The sequence below is a fragment of the Myxocyprinus asiaticus genome, chromosome 39 (assembly GCF_019703515.2).
Source record: "Myxocyprinus asiaticus isolate MX2 ecotype Aquarium Trade chromosome 39, UBuf_Myxa_2, whole genome shotgun sequence".
Classification (NCBI taxonomy): Eukaryota; Metazoa; Chordata; class Actinopteri; order Cypriniformes; family Catostomidae; genus Myxocyprinus; species Myxocyprinus asiaticus.
The window spans coordinates 522,765-539,957 of record NC_059382.1 but is presented as its reverse complement, the minus strand read 5'-3'; the positions used below and the strand labels follow the sequence as shown (position 1 = coordinate 539,957).

Here is a 17,193-nt window from a genome sequence, read left to right as displayed (position 1 = left end):
AATATTCCTTTACAATTTTACATCAGCAGTGTCTTGACATTATTCTAAAGAATTTTGAAGCAATTTATTTAAACACAAGAGGGCTATTTTAAAGTCTGTTAAAAGTGCCATACTTCCTGCTGTCAGTTGGTGGCGCTATGACCGTGACCCATAATAGCCACATAAATGTGATCAGCCCCCATTACCAAACATACAGCTGAATTTTCATCAAAATCATACAATGCACACAGAAGATATAAGGAACTTCCTGTTTCACATTTTTAACATTACATTTATTGCTTCGCCATGGTGACACTGTTCAAAATATAAAAAATCTGTTCGCAATTTAGCATCTACAATGTCTTGGCATGATGTGGCACAAATGTGGTGCCATTCACATGAATCCCCTAGGAGGAGTATTTAAAAATTCAGAGCCTGTGATTTTCAGAAAATCCAAATTGTCCGACTTCCTGTTGGGCGGTGCTAATGACTATAATTATGAAAGTTGTTCAGCTTTATGAGAAATATATATGTACCAATTTTGGTGACTGTAGGTGAAAATGGGCTTGCGACAGAACCCCCCTTACATGCCCATTTTCAAATCCTTAGATGAACAATAGGGCCTCCGCACTTTTAGTGTTTGGGCCCTAATAAAATCGATAGATAAATGCGCATGCTCTGATGCGCATTCATGAGATGAGTTGCGCGTTCACGGTTCGCACATTCCTGCCACCGAGAGCGTTTCCGGTTGTGGGGGGGGGGGGGCAGCGATCTTGTTGTTGTCATGGCAATAGTTTCCTCAGCGCATTCGAACGGACAGGGAGAAAACTGACGGAATATACAACATTTCACATACACACACACACACACACACACACACTCGCCAAAACATGCGCATGCAAAGGCGATGAAGTCATTGTTGCGATATCGGTTGGCATGGAGACATCCAAGAGAGGGCGCTGCGCAAAGGGGCGGGGCTCGCGTCCTGACGCACGGCGGCGGGGGCGTGCCCCGGGAGCGCGCCGCGCGTCCTCGCTTGTTGTTCCCGCAGAGAGGGGAGAAGATGGCGGCCGTGACGAGCGGGGCTACCGCTGCCGCCGCCGCTGCCGCCGGGTTTCCGCACCCGAACCCCGCCGCCTCCATCCACCACCCCAACGTAAACCAAGCCGCCGTGGCGTCTGCCGCGAGCGTCAGCCGCCCGCCCCTCGCGCGCGTCGGTTACTACGAGATGGAGAGGACCATCGGGAAGGGCAACTTCGCCGTGGTCAAACTCGCCACGCACATGATCACCAGAGCCAAGGTGAGCGAGATGTACCCCCGCAGATGCCCCGCGGTGCAGATTCACGCGCTGACAGTGACGCGAGCGCTGACCAGCGGAGTCTCCGATCACACACACACAGTGATGCGGCCTGCGCGAGAGCGAGCGATACAGTGTTTGTGTGTTTGTCTAGATTGTGTGTGGATTGTGTGTATAGACCATTTCGAGATTGTAAACAAAAACAGAAGAATTAAAGCGGTCCAAACGTATTTTTGGATCCTTTCAACAAAGTCTCTTTTTCAGGGCAAGTCAGTCCACTCGGCGGCCGTTTTTGGAACGCTCTTGGGCAGTTTGGACTGATATTTTTCTATGTAAACAAGCGTCATGAAAGTGCAGCTTCTATCTTCTTGAATGGGGAAAGACCAAAATCTCCAAAACGGTTGGTCAAGATTACGATAAAAGAGCATATTTAAAATAAGCAGTCAAATTTTCTTGGTCCGAGGCGCGTGGGGCGGCAATTTAACTCGAGCGGCCCGACTTCCCTTGGCGTCGGCCGCGACGCGCACTCCAATCCTCGGCGTTGCATCTAACTCGCACCGGACCCTCCCCGCTCCGTTCCCGGACCCGTGAATACGCCAGTAGAAGCGCTCTTAGAAGTGGCCCGTCTCTGCTAAATACTCTCTGTTTTGACAAGTAAGAAATGTTGGAACAGTGACGTCACTTTACGTCTCCAACGAACAGTCCTTGAAATGGTCTCTATGTATGTGTGGACGGTGTATGTAAAATGTGTATGATTGTGAATATGTGTGTGAGGGTATTTATAAATGTATGGATTTAATATGATTGTGTTGGTGTAAAAGAATGAGCACTGTTTTGTGTGTGTGTGTGAGTGTGAGTGTGTAGGTGTGAGTGTGTGGGCATCCAGTGGGCAGTTGTACATTGTGCTCTCACTGGTTCGGCTCTGTGTGTGTTTGGGTTCGGCAAACAGACAAATAATCCCCTGTTGGGTTCTGATGTTGTTTGGTGATGTGTGTGGGTGTGTGTGTGTCCTGGGTTGCCCTGGGATCACCAGAGGTCAGTGTGAGGACTTTCCTCTGGCTTTAATACATCTTAACTGCTTTAATACACTGATGACGGACTCACCTGTACATCAGCGCCGGGCGTTTGGTCATCATGAGGAAACAGAGATGTACTGAGGTGAAGTTCAGTGTGCTTGTGTGATCATGTTGTTGTGTTGGAGGATTCAACAGCATCTGATCAAGCATGTTCTGAACACTGCAGTGTGTCATTTCTGCACAACTAGTGTCAACAAATGTTTTCAAACAGGTTTTCCAAACACTCCACCGTCTGCTTCCATCCAAGATACACGTTCTGTGTTGGAAATACAGTTTGCAGGATGATATGGTGTCATTCAAACTACTGCAACAGCCAATTACACAACAAAACCCTCAAATGCATGTTCAATAAACGCTCTAAGTATTGTTCAGGCGACACAGACGTATTTTCTGCTCACACATTATTTTACAGTGTTCAGAGTATTTACAAAAGTAATTACTGAGTAATAATAAAGAACAGCATGTACATTCAGTGTATTTATTTTATAGAGCTGCTAGTACTTGCATATTATAATTGTTATAACTCTACAGCCTGATCTCATTAACATATGTAGCTATTTGTATGTTAATATTCGGAACATTTTGTACATTTTTGTACGTTTCGATAGACTCTAAAATGCACAATATAGATGTTTTGAAAGCATCTAAAGCGTGAACATTTTTATGTATTTAAAGCTTTAGAAATGTAAAATATTTACAAATCCATGACAAATATATTTTTATACGTGAATCCATTTGAAATATATATACTCGGCGAGTACTGATGCTGACTATCACACCTGGAGTTCACTAGTTCGAATCCAGGGTGTGCTGAGTGACTCCAGTCAGGTCTCCTAAGCAACCAAATTGGCCCGGTTGCTAGGGAGGGTAGAGTCACATGGGGTAACCTCCTCGTGGTCGCTATAATGTGGTTCTCGCTCTCAGTGGGGCGTGTGGTGAGTTGTGTGTGGATGCCGCAGAGAATAGCGTGAAGCCTCCACACGCGCTACGTCTCCACGGTAACACACTCAACAAGTCACATGATAAGATGCGCGGATTGACGGTCTCAGATGTGGAGGCAACTGAGATTCGTCCTCCGCCACCCGGATTGAGGTGAGTCACTACGCCACCATGAGGACTTAGAGCGCGTTGGGAATTGGGCATTGGGCAAATGTAATAAAATTAGCAAATTAATTTCATGAATTCATTATGAATCGATTGAAACAGTACATGTAAACATTTGTACATTTCTAAACGTGTTAATACGTAAAATGATGATGTTTTAGATGCTGTAATATTGTGCGTTCATGTATCTATGCAAACGTTAGCAAATGTATGTTTGCTAGAACCAAATTTTACGTAAGAATACATAAGAATCCTTATGAGAACGTGTTGGACTCTATTAAATTAATAATAGTAACTTGTCATGAGGGGTGGGTAAAAATATAGATTTTCTGATTAATCGTGACCTTCATTTGAACGATCTCGATTCTTAAATCCCAAGATCGATCTTTCACTCTTTGCGCAACCCTTCACTACAATGAATCACGCTATGCGACTAAAATGTATATATTTGTCCACTGGCTGGTAAATGTTGAGATTTCACTCAGCAGTGATTATGTTGTGTAGTAGGAGATCTTTTCACTGCACATTGAGAGTAAAAGTTTGTTTTGACTCGTTCCGTGTGTCCAAACACGAGATCCACACAATCCATTAATCATTGAATAAAGTCTCTTTTAATATCCTTTCTGTTCTTTACAGTCAGTTATTGATCAAAAACAACAAAATAAACTTCTAATCACGTATAGCACAGATGAGATAAAGCCATTCGAGTAAATGCGCTCATTTACAGAACTGCCAGTTTTCTTAAAGAGACAGTACCGGTTTTTAGCATGTGTTCAACAAATTAATTTAAATACTTGTAAATAGTACAAATTATGCATGTAAACAATAAATATGTAACAAAAATATAATATCTTATTTATTGATTGAATACATTGATTTGTTCATTTTTTAAAAGTCAAAATGTGACATGGTTATAAAGTAATAAAATATAATAGTAAAATGTATATTTTCCTAATTTACCTAGTTAAAAGGTCCCCTGTATAATTAACAGCATTAGCTGGGAGATAATTCTTTAATATGTAAGCAAAAGGGACATTATAACTGAAATATACCCCTATGAATCGATATTGAGTCGAATCAAATCGAGAGCTTGTGAATCCAAATCAAATCAGGAAATCTGTATCCATACCCAGCTCTATTCGTCATGTGTGTAACACGGACACTGTAAAATAGTGTGACCCACATTCTGAACACATTTACTCAGTAGCTGTCTGTCAGACAACGCATGACATTTGAACGTGTCAACAGTATGAGCGTCATCTGTACCTGTATAATGATGATGATGATGGTATTCTGCATATGCTGATATTGTATGTAAGCACTGCATGCTAGCTTGGCAACCCACAATGCAATGCGTCTTCAGACACCAGTGTCAGCATCAGAAATTGCGACATTTACAAGAATGACAAGTTGTTGTGTGAGAAAGGTTGAGTGAAGTATAATTTACAGTAGTGATGCACCAAAATGCAGTTTCCTCTTTTTGAATTTGCCTGAGTAAAATTATAAAATTGCAGTTTAGACATTGCACATGCTCATGTTGTGATTTTATTGTGGTTAATCGAATAACACTAATGCAAATTGAATTAACAGTTTGGTTGGAATTTTGAGCATAACGCTTCTGTTGTCAGATTATCTGGTTGCACTTGTTGTTCTTGATGGTCTCTTCATGTCTAAATGGGCGGTTCTTGGTCAGAGTAAGTTATAATGTGGCTTGATGCTCGTCATCTGTACAGCAGCATGTGTCCGCTCTGGAGTAGTTGTCGAGTTTGCCGTGTCAGTTCTTTCATTGTGTTTTGACTTGTCTGAGCGCAGACGTTCAGGTACATAAGCCAATTAACATGCTAAGACTTGCTCTTATATGGAATGCTCTCTCTGTCAGTGTTAATCGGTGCTGATGTGGGGTTTGTTTGAGAGTGATGTCATGGTTGTGATGCCATCATGGCTGTTGGTTTCTCAGCTGGTTATTAGTGTGAGTGTATGTGCCATTTACATGTGAGCTTCAGCAGGGTGTGTGTGTGTTCGCGTATAGACGTGATCTGTTCATGCTGGCCTAAAAATACTGGTTGAATCTCACAGAATCATGTGCAGGTCACGTTTCGCTCATATCTAAAGAAAAAAAGAATCATCTTTTTTTATTGAAGCCTCTTTTTGTTTTTCGCATGTGAATTTATGACATTATTTACGAGACAGTTAAACACATTACCATCTAAATCATGTTAACAAGAATACTGTGGCTATACTTTTAAAACAATGAGTATTTTAACTAGAGCTGTCGATTTAGAGCATTAATTCAGTGTGATTAATTATCTAAAAATAACATGTTAATAGCGCAGTTAATCATGTCTCGGACCGTAATAAGGAATAATCCTTCCACTGAAGCAATTCAAGCTTGAAGTAGCAGCTATTTTCAGCAGGGGGCAGTAAGTGCAACTCCAGCTGTACAGACAACAAACCACATAAATGCCTTTATAATAAATCTCGGACTGATTGACAAATTCTATTGCAAAATGGATTGCTGTGAACTGTAGGCCAATGAATGGCTTAAGTTCAATAATGTGAAAATAAACAATATATAGACTTTTGAAGCCACTTACTGTTTTATCAATGTTTTACTCATCTGCCACAACAATGTAATGCATTTTTATTATTTATATAATGATCATTTAATCATTATATATTGAATTATGGTTTTTTGAGGGGCTTTCTCTGCAAGTTTGTATATGTTAGTGATTAAATGTGATTAATTCAATTAATTAATTAGCTATGTAATTATTTTGATTAAATTTTATTGAGTGAAAGCTCAGTTTTTAACGTTAACAAATTGACCCCATTGACTTCCATTGAAAGTGCCTCACTGTAACCTCGATTTTTGCTTTTTTTTTAAAAGAAAAGGAGAGATGAGTCTAAATAAATTTTTGTGGTGATCAACGTTATGCCACAAATACTGTCAATTGAACTTTAAAAAAAAATGTTTTTTATCCCCTTTTATCCCAATTTGGAATGCCCAATTCCCACTACTTAGTAGGTCCTCGTGGTGGCGCGGTTACTCACCTCAATCCGGGTGGCGGAGGACAAGTCTCAGTTGCCTCCGCTTCTGAGACCGTCAATCCGTGCATCTTATCATGTGACTCGTTGTGCATGACACCGCAGAGACTCACAGCATGTGGAGGCTCATGCTACTCTCCACGATCCACACACAACTTACCACACACCCCACTGAGAGTGAGAACCACGAGGAGGTTACCCCATGTGACTCCACCCTCCCTAGCAACCGGGCCAATTTGGTTGCTTAGGAGACCTGACTGGAGTCACTCAGCACACCCTGGATTCAAACTCACGACTCCAGGTGTGATAGTCAGCGTCAATACTCGCTGAGATACCCAGACCCCCATGCTGTCAATTGAACTTAATTTATATTGAACTCAGAATATTCCTATAAAAATGACTGTCGTACAATGATTTTTTTTTGTTTTTAAGTCAGCATAAAGGCAGTAAAGGTTTGCTTTACAGTTATTACAATTTGGAGTAAATTGTGCTTAATTGTCATGAAAGTATTGTCAAAGAAATCTTAATATTCCAACGAATAGCTGACTATCACCCCTGGAGTCGTGAGTTCGAATCCAGGGCATGCTGAGTGACTCCAGCCAGGTCTCCTAAGCAACCAAATTGGCCTGGTTGCTAGGGAGGGTAGAGTCACATGGTGTAACCTCCTCGTGGTCGTGATTAGTGGTTCTCGCTCTCAATGGGGCGTGTGGTAAGTTGTGCGTGGATCGTGGAGAGTAGCATGAGCCTCCACATGCTGTGAGTCTCTGCGGTGTCATGCACAACGAGTCACGTGATAAGATGCACGGATTGACGGTCTCAGAAGCGGAGGCAACTGAGACTTGTCCTCCGCCACCCGGATTGAGGCGAGTAACCGCGCCACCATGAGGACCTACTAAGTAGTGGGAATTGGGCATTACAAATTGGGGAGAAAAGGGGATTAAAAAATAAAATAGAAAAAAATAGTCCAACAAATATACTGTTCTTTATGAAAAATATAATTTATTATTATTATTTTCTTTAGATTGTTGGGGTGAAATACGAGCTATAAGTGTTCTTGATAGGTTTGATGAGATTCACGCTACTAGATTATTTGTAGATCTCAACAGAAAAGGAGTTTTCTTCTGTGAGAAGCATTATAATGGCTCAGACTGCGAGTTCACTGATGGTGTCTGTGTGCCGAGATGTTTCAGTAGAGCAGAATTATTCACTCTGATGTTAAATGTGTTTCTTGTCATCCTGAGCTTCAGTGAAATCATCAGCTCTCGTGTTTACATGATTGACATATTGATATGATGAAACCTCTCAGTGTGTGCGTCTGCTACTTTCACTCTTGTTCAGTGTGCAGGATGTAAGACAATCGCTTACTCAGCACCTCACACACACACACACACACACACACACACACACACAGTTGCCATGGCAATAATCCATGTGTGCTGCATGCTGAATCATTGCCTGCTCTTCCTTTCCACACACACACACACACGCACGCTACACACCACTACTGTGATTTAATTAAATAAATATATAGACTAATCTGTATGTGCTGTGTGCTTCAAAGTGAATGAGCGCTTTGCTGTCTGTCATCTACTACACGAGCGCTCGTAAGGATCACGATGAGGTGCTTTCTGTGTGAGCGTTTGACTTCATTCACTTTAAAGTGTGCAGCAAATGCAGACTGTATATGTATTGAATTAAATTGCAGCCTTTGCTGTTCACACCAGGACATGATCCAATTGCAATATAATTTTGCGCACTGAATGTTTACGCATTGACATTCATATGGGTTTTGGTATCGGAGCATTTTGTAGATGCAGTATCGGAATCGGGACGTCACTAACAGTTACAGGACAATAGTAGAAGTGTATCAGCTGGTAGAGATTGTGATGTACAGCACTGGTTCTATAGAATGCATCTGATGTGTGCTCACAGGTGCTATATTTTATATTTGACAATGACATAAATGTGGCTCAATTGATCATATTCATAATGGATCACTGTGTTGATTCTTTAGTATTTATCTCGTGTTAGATGATGTCATGCTGTTAATATTCATAATGTTTGTTTTATGAATAATCTGATCTTTTATCCTGAGTCCATCAAGAGAAAATACTCAAATGAGATGAAGTACATTTCATTTGTCAAGTATTTAATTCACTGGATTATCAGGAAAGGAAAATAATGGGGGGAAAAACCTCATTGGTGTAATGCATGTGAATGTGTTCCTTTATAAATTCATCAGCAGATGGTGGTGAATTACATGAATAACATCCACAGAGTGATTTATTGTGCGAAAGTATTTACAGTGTTGGAAAAAGATAAAAATCCCTCATAAGGAGAACTTCAACAAAATATACAGCTGATGTTTGGCTATACCAAATGAATTGTCCATGTAGCAATGAAATTCACATTAAACATCCATCATTCGATGTGTAGCCCTTTATAGGCCCTGACTCCTCCCCTTTTAAGAACACACCTTTCTTATAATAGTAAAAGTAAATGTGTTCCATATGAGGAAAAAACACATGCGTAATTCTGTAGACAAACATTGTTTAAGTAAATAATTCAGAAAAATAAAGCAGAAGGTCACGTGGACGTGCCGCCCTATTGTGACGAGTGAACTGTTTATATGAAGCGGGACTTTAGCTGGTTAACAAGTTTAGCAGATGGTTAGTGAACCAGTGGTAAGTATAAATGTTCAGGCTATAATAACCAATAAATGGTATTTAACACATATAATTAAACAAATGAAATCGGCTAAAAGTTCATTTTGTCAACTTTAAGCGTGGCATTTAGATGACCTCAGCGCTAACAGACACAAAGCTCTGACTGTCATTTCATGGGGTCTTTAACACACACACACACACATCCACTGTCTGTTTCTCTCAGGTGGCGATAAAGATCGTTGATAAGACTCAACTGGACGATGACAATCTGAAGAAGATTTTTCGTGAAGTTCAGATCATGAAGATGCTGCGACACCCTCACATCATTCGCCTGTACCAGGTCTCGCCTCCCACACGCTCACAGCTTATTGGTCTAAATCTTCTGATTCAGTGCTGAGGTTGAGCTTTGTGTGTGTGTGTGTTACAGGTGATGGAGACGGAGCGATTGATCTATTTGGTGACTGAGTACGCCAGCGGAGGAGAGATCTTTGGTGAGTAAAGCCGTTATGGATCCTCAAGTTCATGATTCAAATCTTCAAGTCGAATTTGATTCTTTGCAAATCATTTGAATCAGTTCACCAAAAAAATCTCATACTGACTAATTCACTGATTCATCTTGTGTGTGTGTGTGTGTTCGTCAGATCATCTTGTCGCTCACGGGCGGATGGCGGAGAAAGATGCGCGCCGGAAGTTCAAACAGATTGTAGCGGCGGTTTATTTCTGTCACTGTAGAAACATCGTACACAGAGACCTGAAAGCAGAAAACCTTCTGCTGGACCATAACCTGAACATCAAGATCGCAGGTGTGTTTATGAAACTCTTAAAACTTGGTATTAAAGAGATGAATAATCTGTCATCATTTACTCACCCTTATGTCGTTCCAAACCTGTAGTGTAACACAACAGGAGATGTTCTGCAGTTTGTTAGCTCGAGTCATCAATCACTTTTACTGCATCTTTTTTTCCAGACAATGGAAGTGAATGGTGACTGAGTCATTCTGCCTAACATCTCCCGTTGTGTCCACCGAAGATAGAAAGTCATATGAATTTGGAACACAGGTTTCTCACAGTCTTCAAAAATCTGGAAATATTATGGAATTTCTAAAGTTGATTTAAGACCTTTTATATTGATAGATTTTTTTTTAAGGTTAGAGGTAATAAATTCTCAATTTTGAGAATTTGTATTAAAGGTGCACTCAGTAACTTTTATGTTTTTGTCATCTTGGTCATCCATTGACACCTAGCGGTGTGGATGCAGCATCATTCAAAATCAATAGTTTTCGATTACTGATGCACATTTACTGTTCACAGTCAGCCATGATTCATTTAATACAAGAGTGACATGTCCAATAGCAGGGCGTTTACTGAGATTAAGCGAGTAGAGATCGGCTGGTCATGTGCTTTTAACATGGCAGCCCCCATGAGGGGACCCAGCTTTTATTTATTTATTTATTTATTTTTATTTTCTCCCCAATTTGGAATGCCCAATTCCCAAAGTGCTCTAAGTCCTCGTGGTGGTGTAGTGACTCGCTTCAATCCGGGTGGCGGAGGATGAATCTCAGTTGCCTCCGCGTCTGAGACCGTCAATCCGCGCATCTTATCACGTGACTCGTTGAGCGCGTTACCGTGGAGACATAGCACGTGTGGAGGCTTCACTCTATTCTCCGCGGCATCCACACACAACTCACCACACGCCCCACTGAGAGCGAGAACCACATTATAGCGACCACGAGGAGGTTACCCCATGTGACTCTACCCTCCCTAGCAACCGGGCCAATTTGGTTGCTTAGGAGACCTGACTGGAGTCACTCAGCACACCCTGTATTCTAACTCGTGACTCCAGGTGTGATAGTCAGCGTCAATACTCGCTGAGATACACAGACCCCCATATTAAACAGCTTTTATAAGGTTACTGATACAGAGTCTTTATCCCATGTGAGTGCTCATGATGTTATACATGTGTCAAAATAGCAATTCATGTCTTTAGGAGTAAAACTTTTTTAATGAGGAAAAAATTACTGAGTGCACCTTGATTTAAATGAAAAATATATGCCCTCATAATGGTAAAAAATCAAATCCAGGGGCAAATATTGCCACTTAAAGGGACACTTCAACCAAAATGAAAATTCTCTCATCATTTATTCACCCTCATGCCATCCCAGATGTGTTTGACTTTCTTTCTTCTGCAGAACGCAAATGAAGATTTTTAGAAGAATATTTCAGCTCTGTAGGTCCATACAATGCAAGTAAATGGTGACCAGAACTTTGAAGCTCCAAAAAGCACATAAATGCAGCATAAAAGTAATCCATAAGACTCCAGTGGTTTAATCCATGTCTTCAGAAGTGATAAAATATTACTCCTTTTCCTCTATAAATCTTGACAGCAGTCTTCTTGGCAATCTAATTTCAAGCTTGATTACTCTTCCTATAGTTCCATCTAGCGCTCTCTGCACTCATCTAGCACTAGGAAGTGTAATCGAGCTTGAAACTATGATCATGACTAGAGATTGCAATGGCAAGATGTACAATGAAAAAGGAGTTATATTTTGGATTGTTCTCACCCAAAACCAACTGGATCACTTCACAAGACATGGATTAAACCACTCTAATGTGGCGTCGTATGGATTACTTTTATGCTGCATTTATGTTCCTTTTGGAGCTTCAAAGTTCTGGTCACCATTCACTTGCATTGTATGGACCTACAGAGCTGAAATATTCTTCTAAAAATCTTCATTTGTGTTCTGCAGAAGAAAGAAAGTCAAACACATCTGGGATGACATGAGGGTGAGTAAATGATGACAGAATTTTCATTTTTTGGCTGCACTATTACTTACTCTGGTGATTGATCACAACGTCATAAATGGTCAACAGAGACAGTTCAGCATTTACAGTGTTTACATGCGTCTCAAAAGTGTCTCCGGTTTAAAACTCTTGTTTTAGTGCAGTGGTTGATTGACAGGTGAGTTTGTGGTCAGGGATGCATCATGACAGAATCTTTTCTGAATGTGGTTTCAGTGATTTTTGGACTATGTTTACACCTGTATGTAGTGCTGAACACTTGTGATCCATGCTTGCAGATTTTGGCTTCAGTAATCTGTTTTCTCGGGGTCAGTTGTTGAAGACGTGGTGTGGCAGTCCTCCATACGCCGCACCTGAACTGTTCGAGGGGAAAGAGTATGATGGACCTAAAGTGGACATATGGGTAAAACTCGCACATGCACCTTTGTTTTTTAATTTTTTCTAATATTTGATGGTCTAACACACACTTGTCGAGTGTTTAACGGCGATCTCTCTGCAGAGTTTGGGGGTGGTCTTATACGTGTTGGTTTGTGGAGCGTTACCTTTTGACGGCAGCACTTTACAGAACCTGCGAGCTCGAGTGCTCAGTGGAAAATTCCGAATCCCGTTCTTCATGTCCACAGGTACACACACAGACACACATTCTTCTTGTGATACAAGCACAATGAGGAGTGACACATGACTGACTGTGTGTGTGTATTTCAGACTGTGAGTATCTCATCAGACACATGTTGGTTTTGGAACCGAGTCGACGTCTGTCAATGGAGCAGATCTGCAAGAACAAGTGGATGAGACAAGGAGACCCCGACCCAGAGTTTGACAGAGTGAGTCACACACACACACACACACACACACACACACAGTGAGAGTGTGAATGTGTGTGTAAGTGTGTTTTTGAGTGAGTGTGTTTGAGTGTGTGTGTGTGTGTGTGAGAGAGAGTGTGTGTGTGTGTAAGTGTGTTTGTGAGAGAGTGTGTGTGTAAGTGTGTTTGTGAGAAAGAGAGAGTGTGTGTGTGTTTGTGAGTGAGTGAGTGAGTGAGTGAGTGTGTGTGAGAGAGTGAGTGTGTGTGTAAGTGTGTTTATGAGAGAGAGAGTGTGTGTGTGTTTGTGGCTGAGTGTGTGTGTGTGTTTGAGTGTGTGTGTGTGTGAGAGAGTGAGTGTGTGTAAGTGCGTTTGTGAGAGAGAGAGTGTGTGTGTGTTTGTGAGTGAGTGAGTGTGTGAGTGTGTGTGTGTGAGTGTGTGTGTGTAAGTGTGTTTGTGAGTGAGAGAGTGTGTGAGTGAGTGTGTGTGTGTGTGTGTGTTTGTGAGTGTGTGTGAGAGAGTGAGTGTGTGTGTTTGTGAGTGAGTGAGTGAGTGAGTGATTGTGTGCGTGCGTGTGAGTGAGTGTGTGTGTGTGTAAGTGTGTTTGTGAGAGAGAGAGTGTGTGTGTGTGTAAGTGTGTTTGTGAGAGAGTGTGAGTGTGTGTGTTTGTGAAAGTGAGTGTGTGAGTGTGTGAGTGAGTGAGTGTGTGTGAGAGTGAGTGTGTGAGTGAGTGAGTGTGTGTGAGAGTGAGTGAGTGTATGTGTGTAAGTGTGTTTGTGAGTGAGAGTGTGTGAGTGTTTGTGAGAGTGAGTGAGTGTAAGTGTGTTTGTGAGTGAGTGTATGTGTGTAAGTGTGTGTGTGTGTGTGAGTGTGTAAGTGTGTGTGTGTAAGTGAGTGTGTAAGTGTGTGTGTAAGTGAGTGTGTGAGTGAGTGAGTGAGTGTGTGAGTGAGTGAGTGTGTGTGAGAGTGAGTGAGTGTATGTGTGTAAGTGTGTTTGTGAGTGAGAGAGTGTGTGAGAGTGAGTGAGTGTATGTGTGTAAGTGTGTTTGTGAGTGAGTGTATGTGTGTAAGTGTGTTTGTGAGTGTGTGTGTGTGTGAGTGTGTAAGTGTGTGTGAGTGTGTGTGTGTGTGTGTGAGTGTGTTTGTGAGTGAGTGTGTGTGTTTGCCAAAATAAAGGTTTGATTTAAATGACACATGAAATTGGAAAAAATAACGTTTAATGTAATTCAGTAATAATAGTAAAGCAATATCTCACATCTGTGATGTTCTGTTGTGCAGCACCTCATTGAAAAATGTTTCGGATTGTGCTGTGAGGATTCTGTAGAAAAACACTTCATTTGATAATAATAATACAGTGTTATGTTGAAAAATTGAATTAAAATAATTATATTTTCAATTGATAAAAGTTAACAAATTCATTTGGTTAGACATCATTTTGATGATTACATTTAATTAAACTGTTGAATACGAATAAAAACAAAACAAAAAAACACTCCAATAAGCACAATTTGAATGACCTCACGTGTGTTTTTGCTTAAATATTACAACTGTGTGGCACATAAAATGTCCTGGAAAATTGTGCCTTGAAAAGAGTGGGAACCCTGAAATTTTCCTTGATCGTTAGACAAATAAGAGTTCATTGTACAATCAAAACTCACTGTAAGTTTCAGAACTCAAAACTTCCTCCACTGCAAAAAGAGCATTTGATGAAACCAAACTGCCAAAACAACTCGTTCTCGACTTCCTCCATATTGTGATGTCACACTGCAGTAGACATTTGCATCTGACCGCCTCCACAACAACATAACACCTACTTTATAACTTCTGTAGCCCCGCCCACTAGTGGTGAGCAGAGAGCCAATCAGAACAGTGAGGGTTTACTGTCAAGTCTTAAAGGAGAAGCAGAGGGTGAGAGAATGAGGCTGGAAAATTAACATGTTTTACAAATATATGATGAACCTAACAAATATAAGTGAGCCTCAAGGAACAGATTAAATAATTATCAAAGGCATGTCATGAACCCTTTAAAATATCCGACTTTGTTGAATTATTGTGTGTGGCATTGTGAACTGAAATTGCCTCTCCTTACATGCACAACAGACTTGACACAGAGCACAGAACATACAGAGCACACACAAATATTAATTGATCTGTTTTTTTTGGATTCTTCCCCCTTTTCTCCCAATTTGGAATGCCCAATTCCCAATGTGCTTTTTAAGTCCTTGTGGTCGCGTAGTGATTCGCCTCAGTCTGGGTGGCGGAGGACGAATCTCAGTTGCCTCCACGTCTGAGACCGTCAACCCGTGCATCTTATCATGTGACTTGTTGAGTGTGTTGCCATGGAGACATAGCACGTGTGGAGGCTTCACGCCATCCACTGCGGCATCCACACTCAACTCACCACGCGCCCCACCGAGAGTGAGAACCACTAATCACAACCACGAGGAGGTTACCCCATGTGACTCTACCCTCCCTAGCAACCGGGCCAATTTGGTTGCTTAGGAGACCTGACTGGAGTCACTCAGCACGCCCTGGATTCGAACTAGAGAACTCCAGGGGTGGTAGCCAGCGTCTTTACCACTGAGCTACCCAGGTCCCCCAAATTGTCAATTCTTAAGTAGACTGAACTAATACTTTTCAGTAAAGATTAAATTGTGTATAATTGCCATTTCCATCGACACCGGGTTCGCCTGATCTGTGACGCATACATGCAAAATTACCAAAACAAGATATCTTTAGCCATTACATATGATGCCTTAACATGTTGCCTAGATATGCAGCTCATGTTAGTAAATCATTTCTTTCTCAGTTGATATCGGAGTGTGAGCAGGTGAAGGTGGAGAGAGAGACGGAGTTAATTAACGAGCAGGTGCTCATGGCCATGGCAGAGATGGGCTTCGACCGCGAACGCACATTACAGGTGACACACACACACACATTACCCAGAGATCAACAGTAGCACATTAAAACTTACAAGACTAGTTCACCCAAAGTTTCTGTCATATTTCACAATAACCTTTGGGTGAACTAGTCCATTAAAACAACTTCATGGTTGCGTGTTAAGCGTGTGTGTTCTTTCTCAGTCTCTGCAGACAGATGCATACGATCACTACAGCGCCACCTACAGTCTGCTATCTGACAAACTCAAGCGACATAAGAGTCTGCGCGTGGCTCCGCCCACACCCCGCCACCTCTACACACTCAACGCCATGCAGGTGTGTGTGCAGTAACCGTTTGATATCTGTCTTTGATGATGGGAATATGCATCAGCTGCACGAGTGGTACATTTACATACTGTATGAAAGCAGCGTGCACGCCGTCTGTGAGGGTCTTAAAGGATCATTCTGGGTTCTTTTCAACCTGATGTCTGTGAACCGCGTCTGTGACACGTTGCTCATTACCTCAGACTAGATTTGAACCAAAATACCAGCTTCACATTTCTGCTTGTAAACCCTCTAGAACATGGGCCTGTACATGTATTTACTGTAAACACATTTCCTGTTTGTTTTTACACAGTAAGGGATCATCTGTGGTAATCAACAGCATCTGGACATTTAGATGACAGTAATATGGAGGATTTATTTTAAAGGGAAGGGAATTTGGGGTCATTCTGTGGTAGTAAGGAGGGATTGTGTGTAATTTTCTAGAGTGTTTTTGTTCATGGAGATTTTGATTTGTCACTGATTTGTTAGAGTATCCAAATTAGCATGTATGAGTGGAGCTGAGATGATGATTGAAACTGATGTTTGTGTTTGTTAGGATCAGAGTAATGCTGTCAGTATGACCGTACCACAAGTTCAGCTCATAAACCCTGAGAATCAGATTGTTGAGGTGAGTCACTGATTTTCAGCTCTTTAAACTCCAGTTAGAAAACATCAGCTCCACTGTGTGTCGTAACTCTGCGTGTGTTTCAGACGGACGGGGCAATGGCTCTAGACAGTGATGAAGGTGAAGAGCCCAGTCCAGAGGCGATGGCCCGATATCTGTCCATGAGACGCCACACTGTGGGTGTACCAGACCCCAGGTACTGAATGTCTCAAACAGGATTTCTCTTTCTCCTGGATTTATTTTCTGTGGTTACTGTCTCATTCCATGATTCAATCCCAACTGAAGTCATGCCATTCCAAACCTAGCCCACCTCATGCTAAACCCTTCATTTCAATATAAACCACTCCTGCCTCACTCTAGCCCCCTGCCACACAATAACAAAGCCCCTCCCACTTAATGTAAAACTCCACTGACCTCACACTAAACCCCTCACAAGTTTTCCCCTCCCACATAACACTAAATCTCTCCCATCTAATGTCAAATCCCTCCCACCTCATGCTAAACCCTTCATTTCAATATAAACCACTCCTGCCTCACTCTAGCACCCCCCACATCACTTTAAGCCCTCCCACACAATGACAAAGCCCCTCCCACTTAATG

The 17,193-nt window shown here is 41.6% G+C and overlaps 1 protein-coding gene across 2 annotated transcripts in view; it reads left to right on the top strand.

Annotated features, from left to right (window-relative positions):
- The first annotated feature begins 1,005 nt into the window (after positions 1-1,005).
- Positions 1,006-17,193, top strand: part of LOC127430344 (serine/threonine-protein kinase SIK3 homolog) — a 41,635-nt gene continuing 25,447 nt past the window's right edge. For both annotated transcript variants that reach the window (XM_051680079.1, XM_051680078.1), the window contains exons 1-11: positions 1,006-1,279; positions 9,391-9,507; positions 9,595-9,658; positions 9,809-9,970; positions 12,244-12,368; positions 12,465-12,588; positions 12,671-12,789; positions 15,575-15,685; positions 15,849-15,980; positions 16,525-16,596; positions 16,680-16,789. In XM_051680079.1, coding sequence (XP_051536039.1) covers positions 1,043-1,279; positions 9,391-9,507; positions 9,595-9,658; positions 9,809-9,970; positions 12,244-12,368; positions 12,465-12,588; positions 12,671-12,789; positions 15,575-15,685; positions 15,849-15,980; positions 16,525-16,596; positions 16,680-16,789 — 1,373 coding nt within the window. In that variant the 5' untranslated portion in view covers positions 1,006-1,042. The remainder of the gene's footprint in view (positions 1,280-9,390; positions 9,508-9,594; positions 9,659-9,808; positions 9,971-12,243; positions 12,369-12,464; positions 12,589-12,670; positions 12,790-15,574; positions 15,686-15,848; positions 15,981-16,524; positions 16,597-16,679; positions 16,790-17,193) is intronic.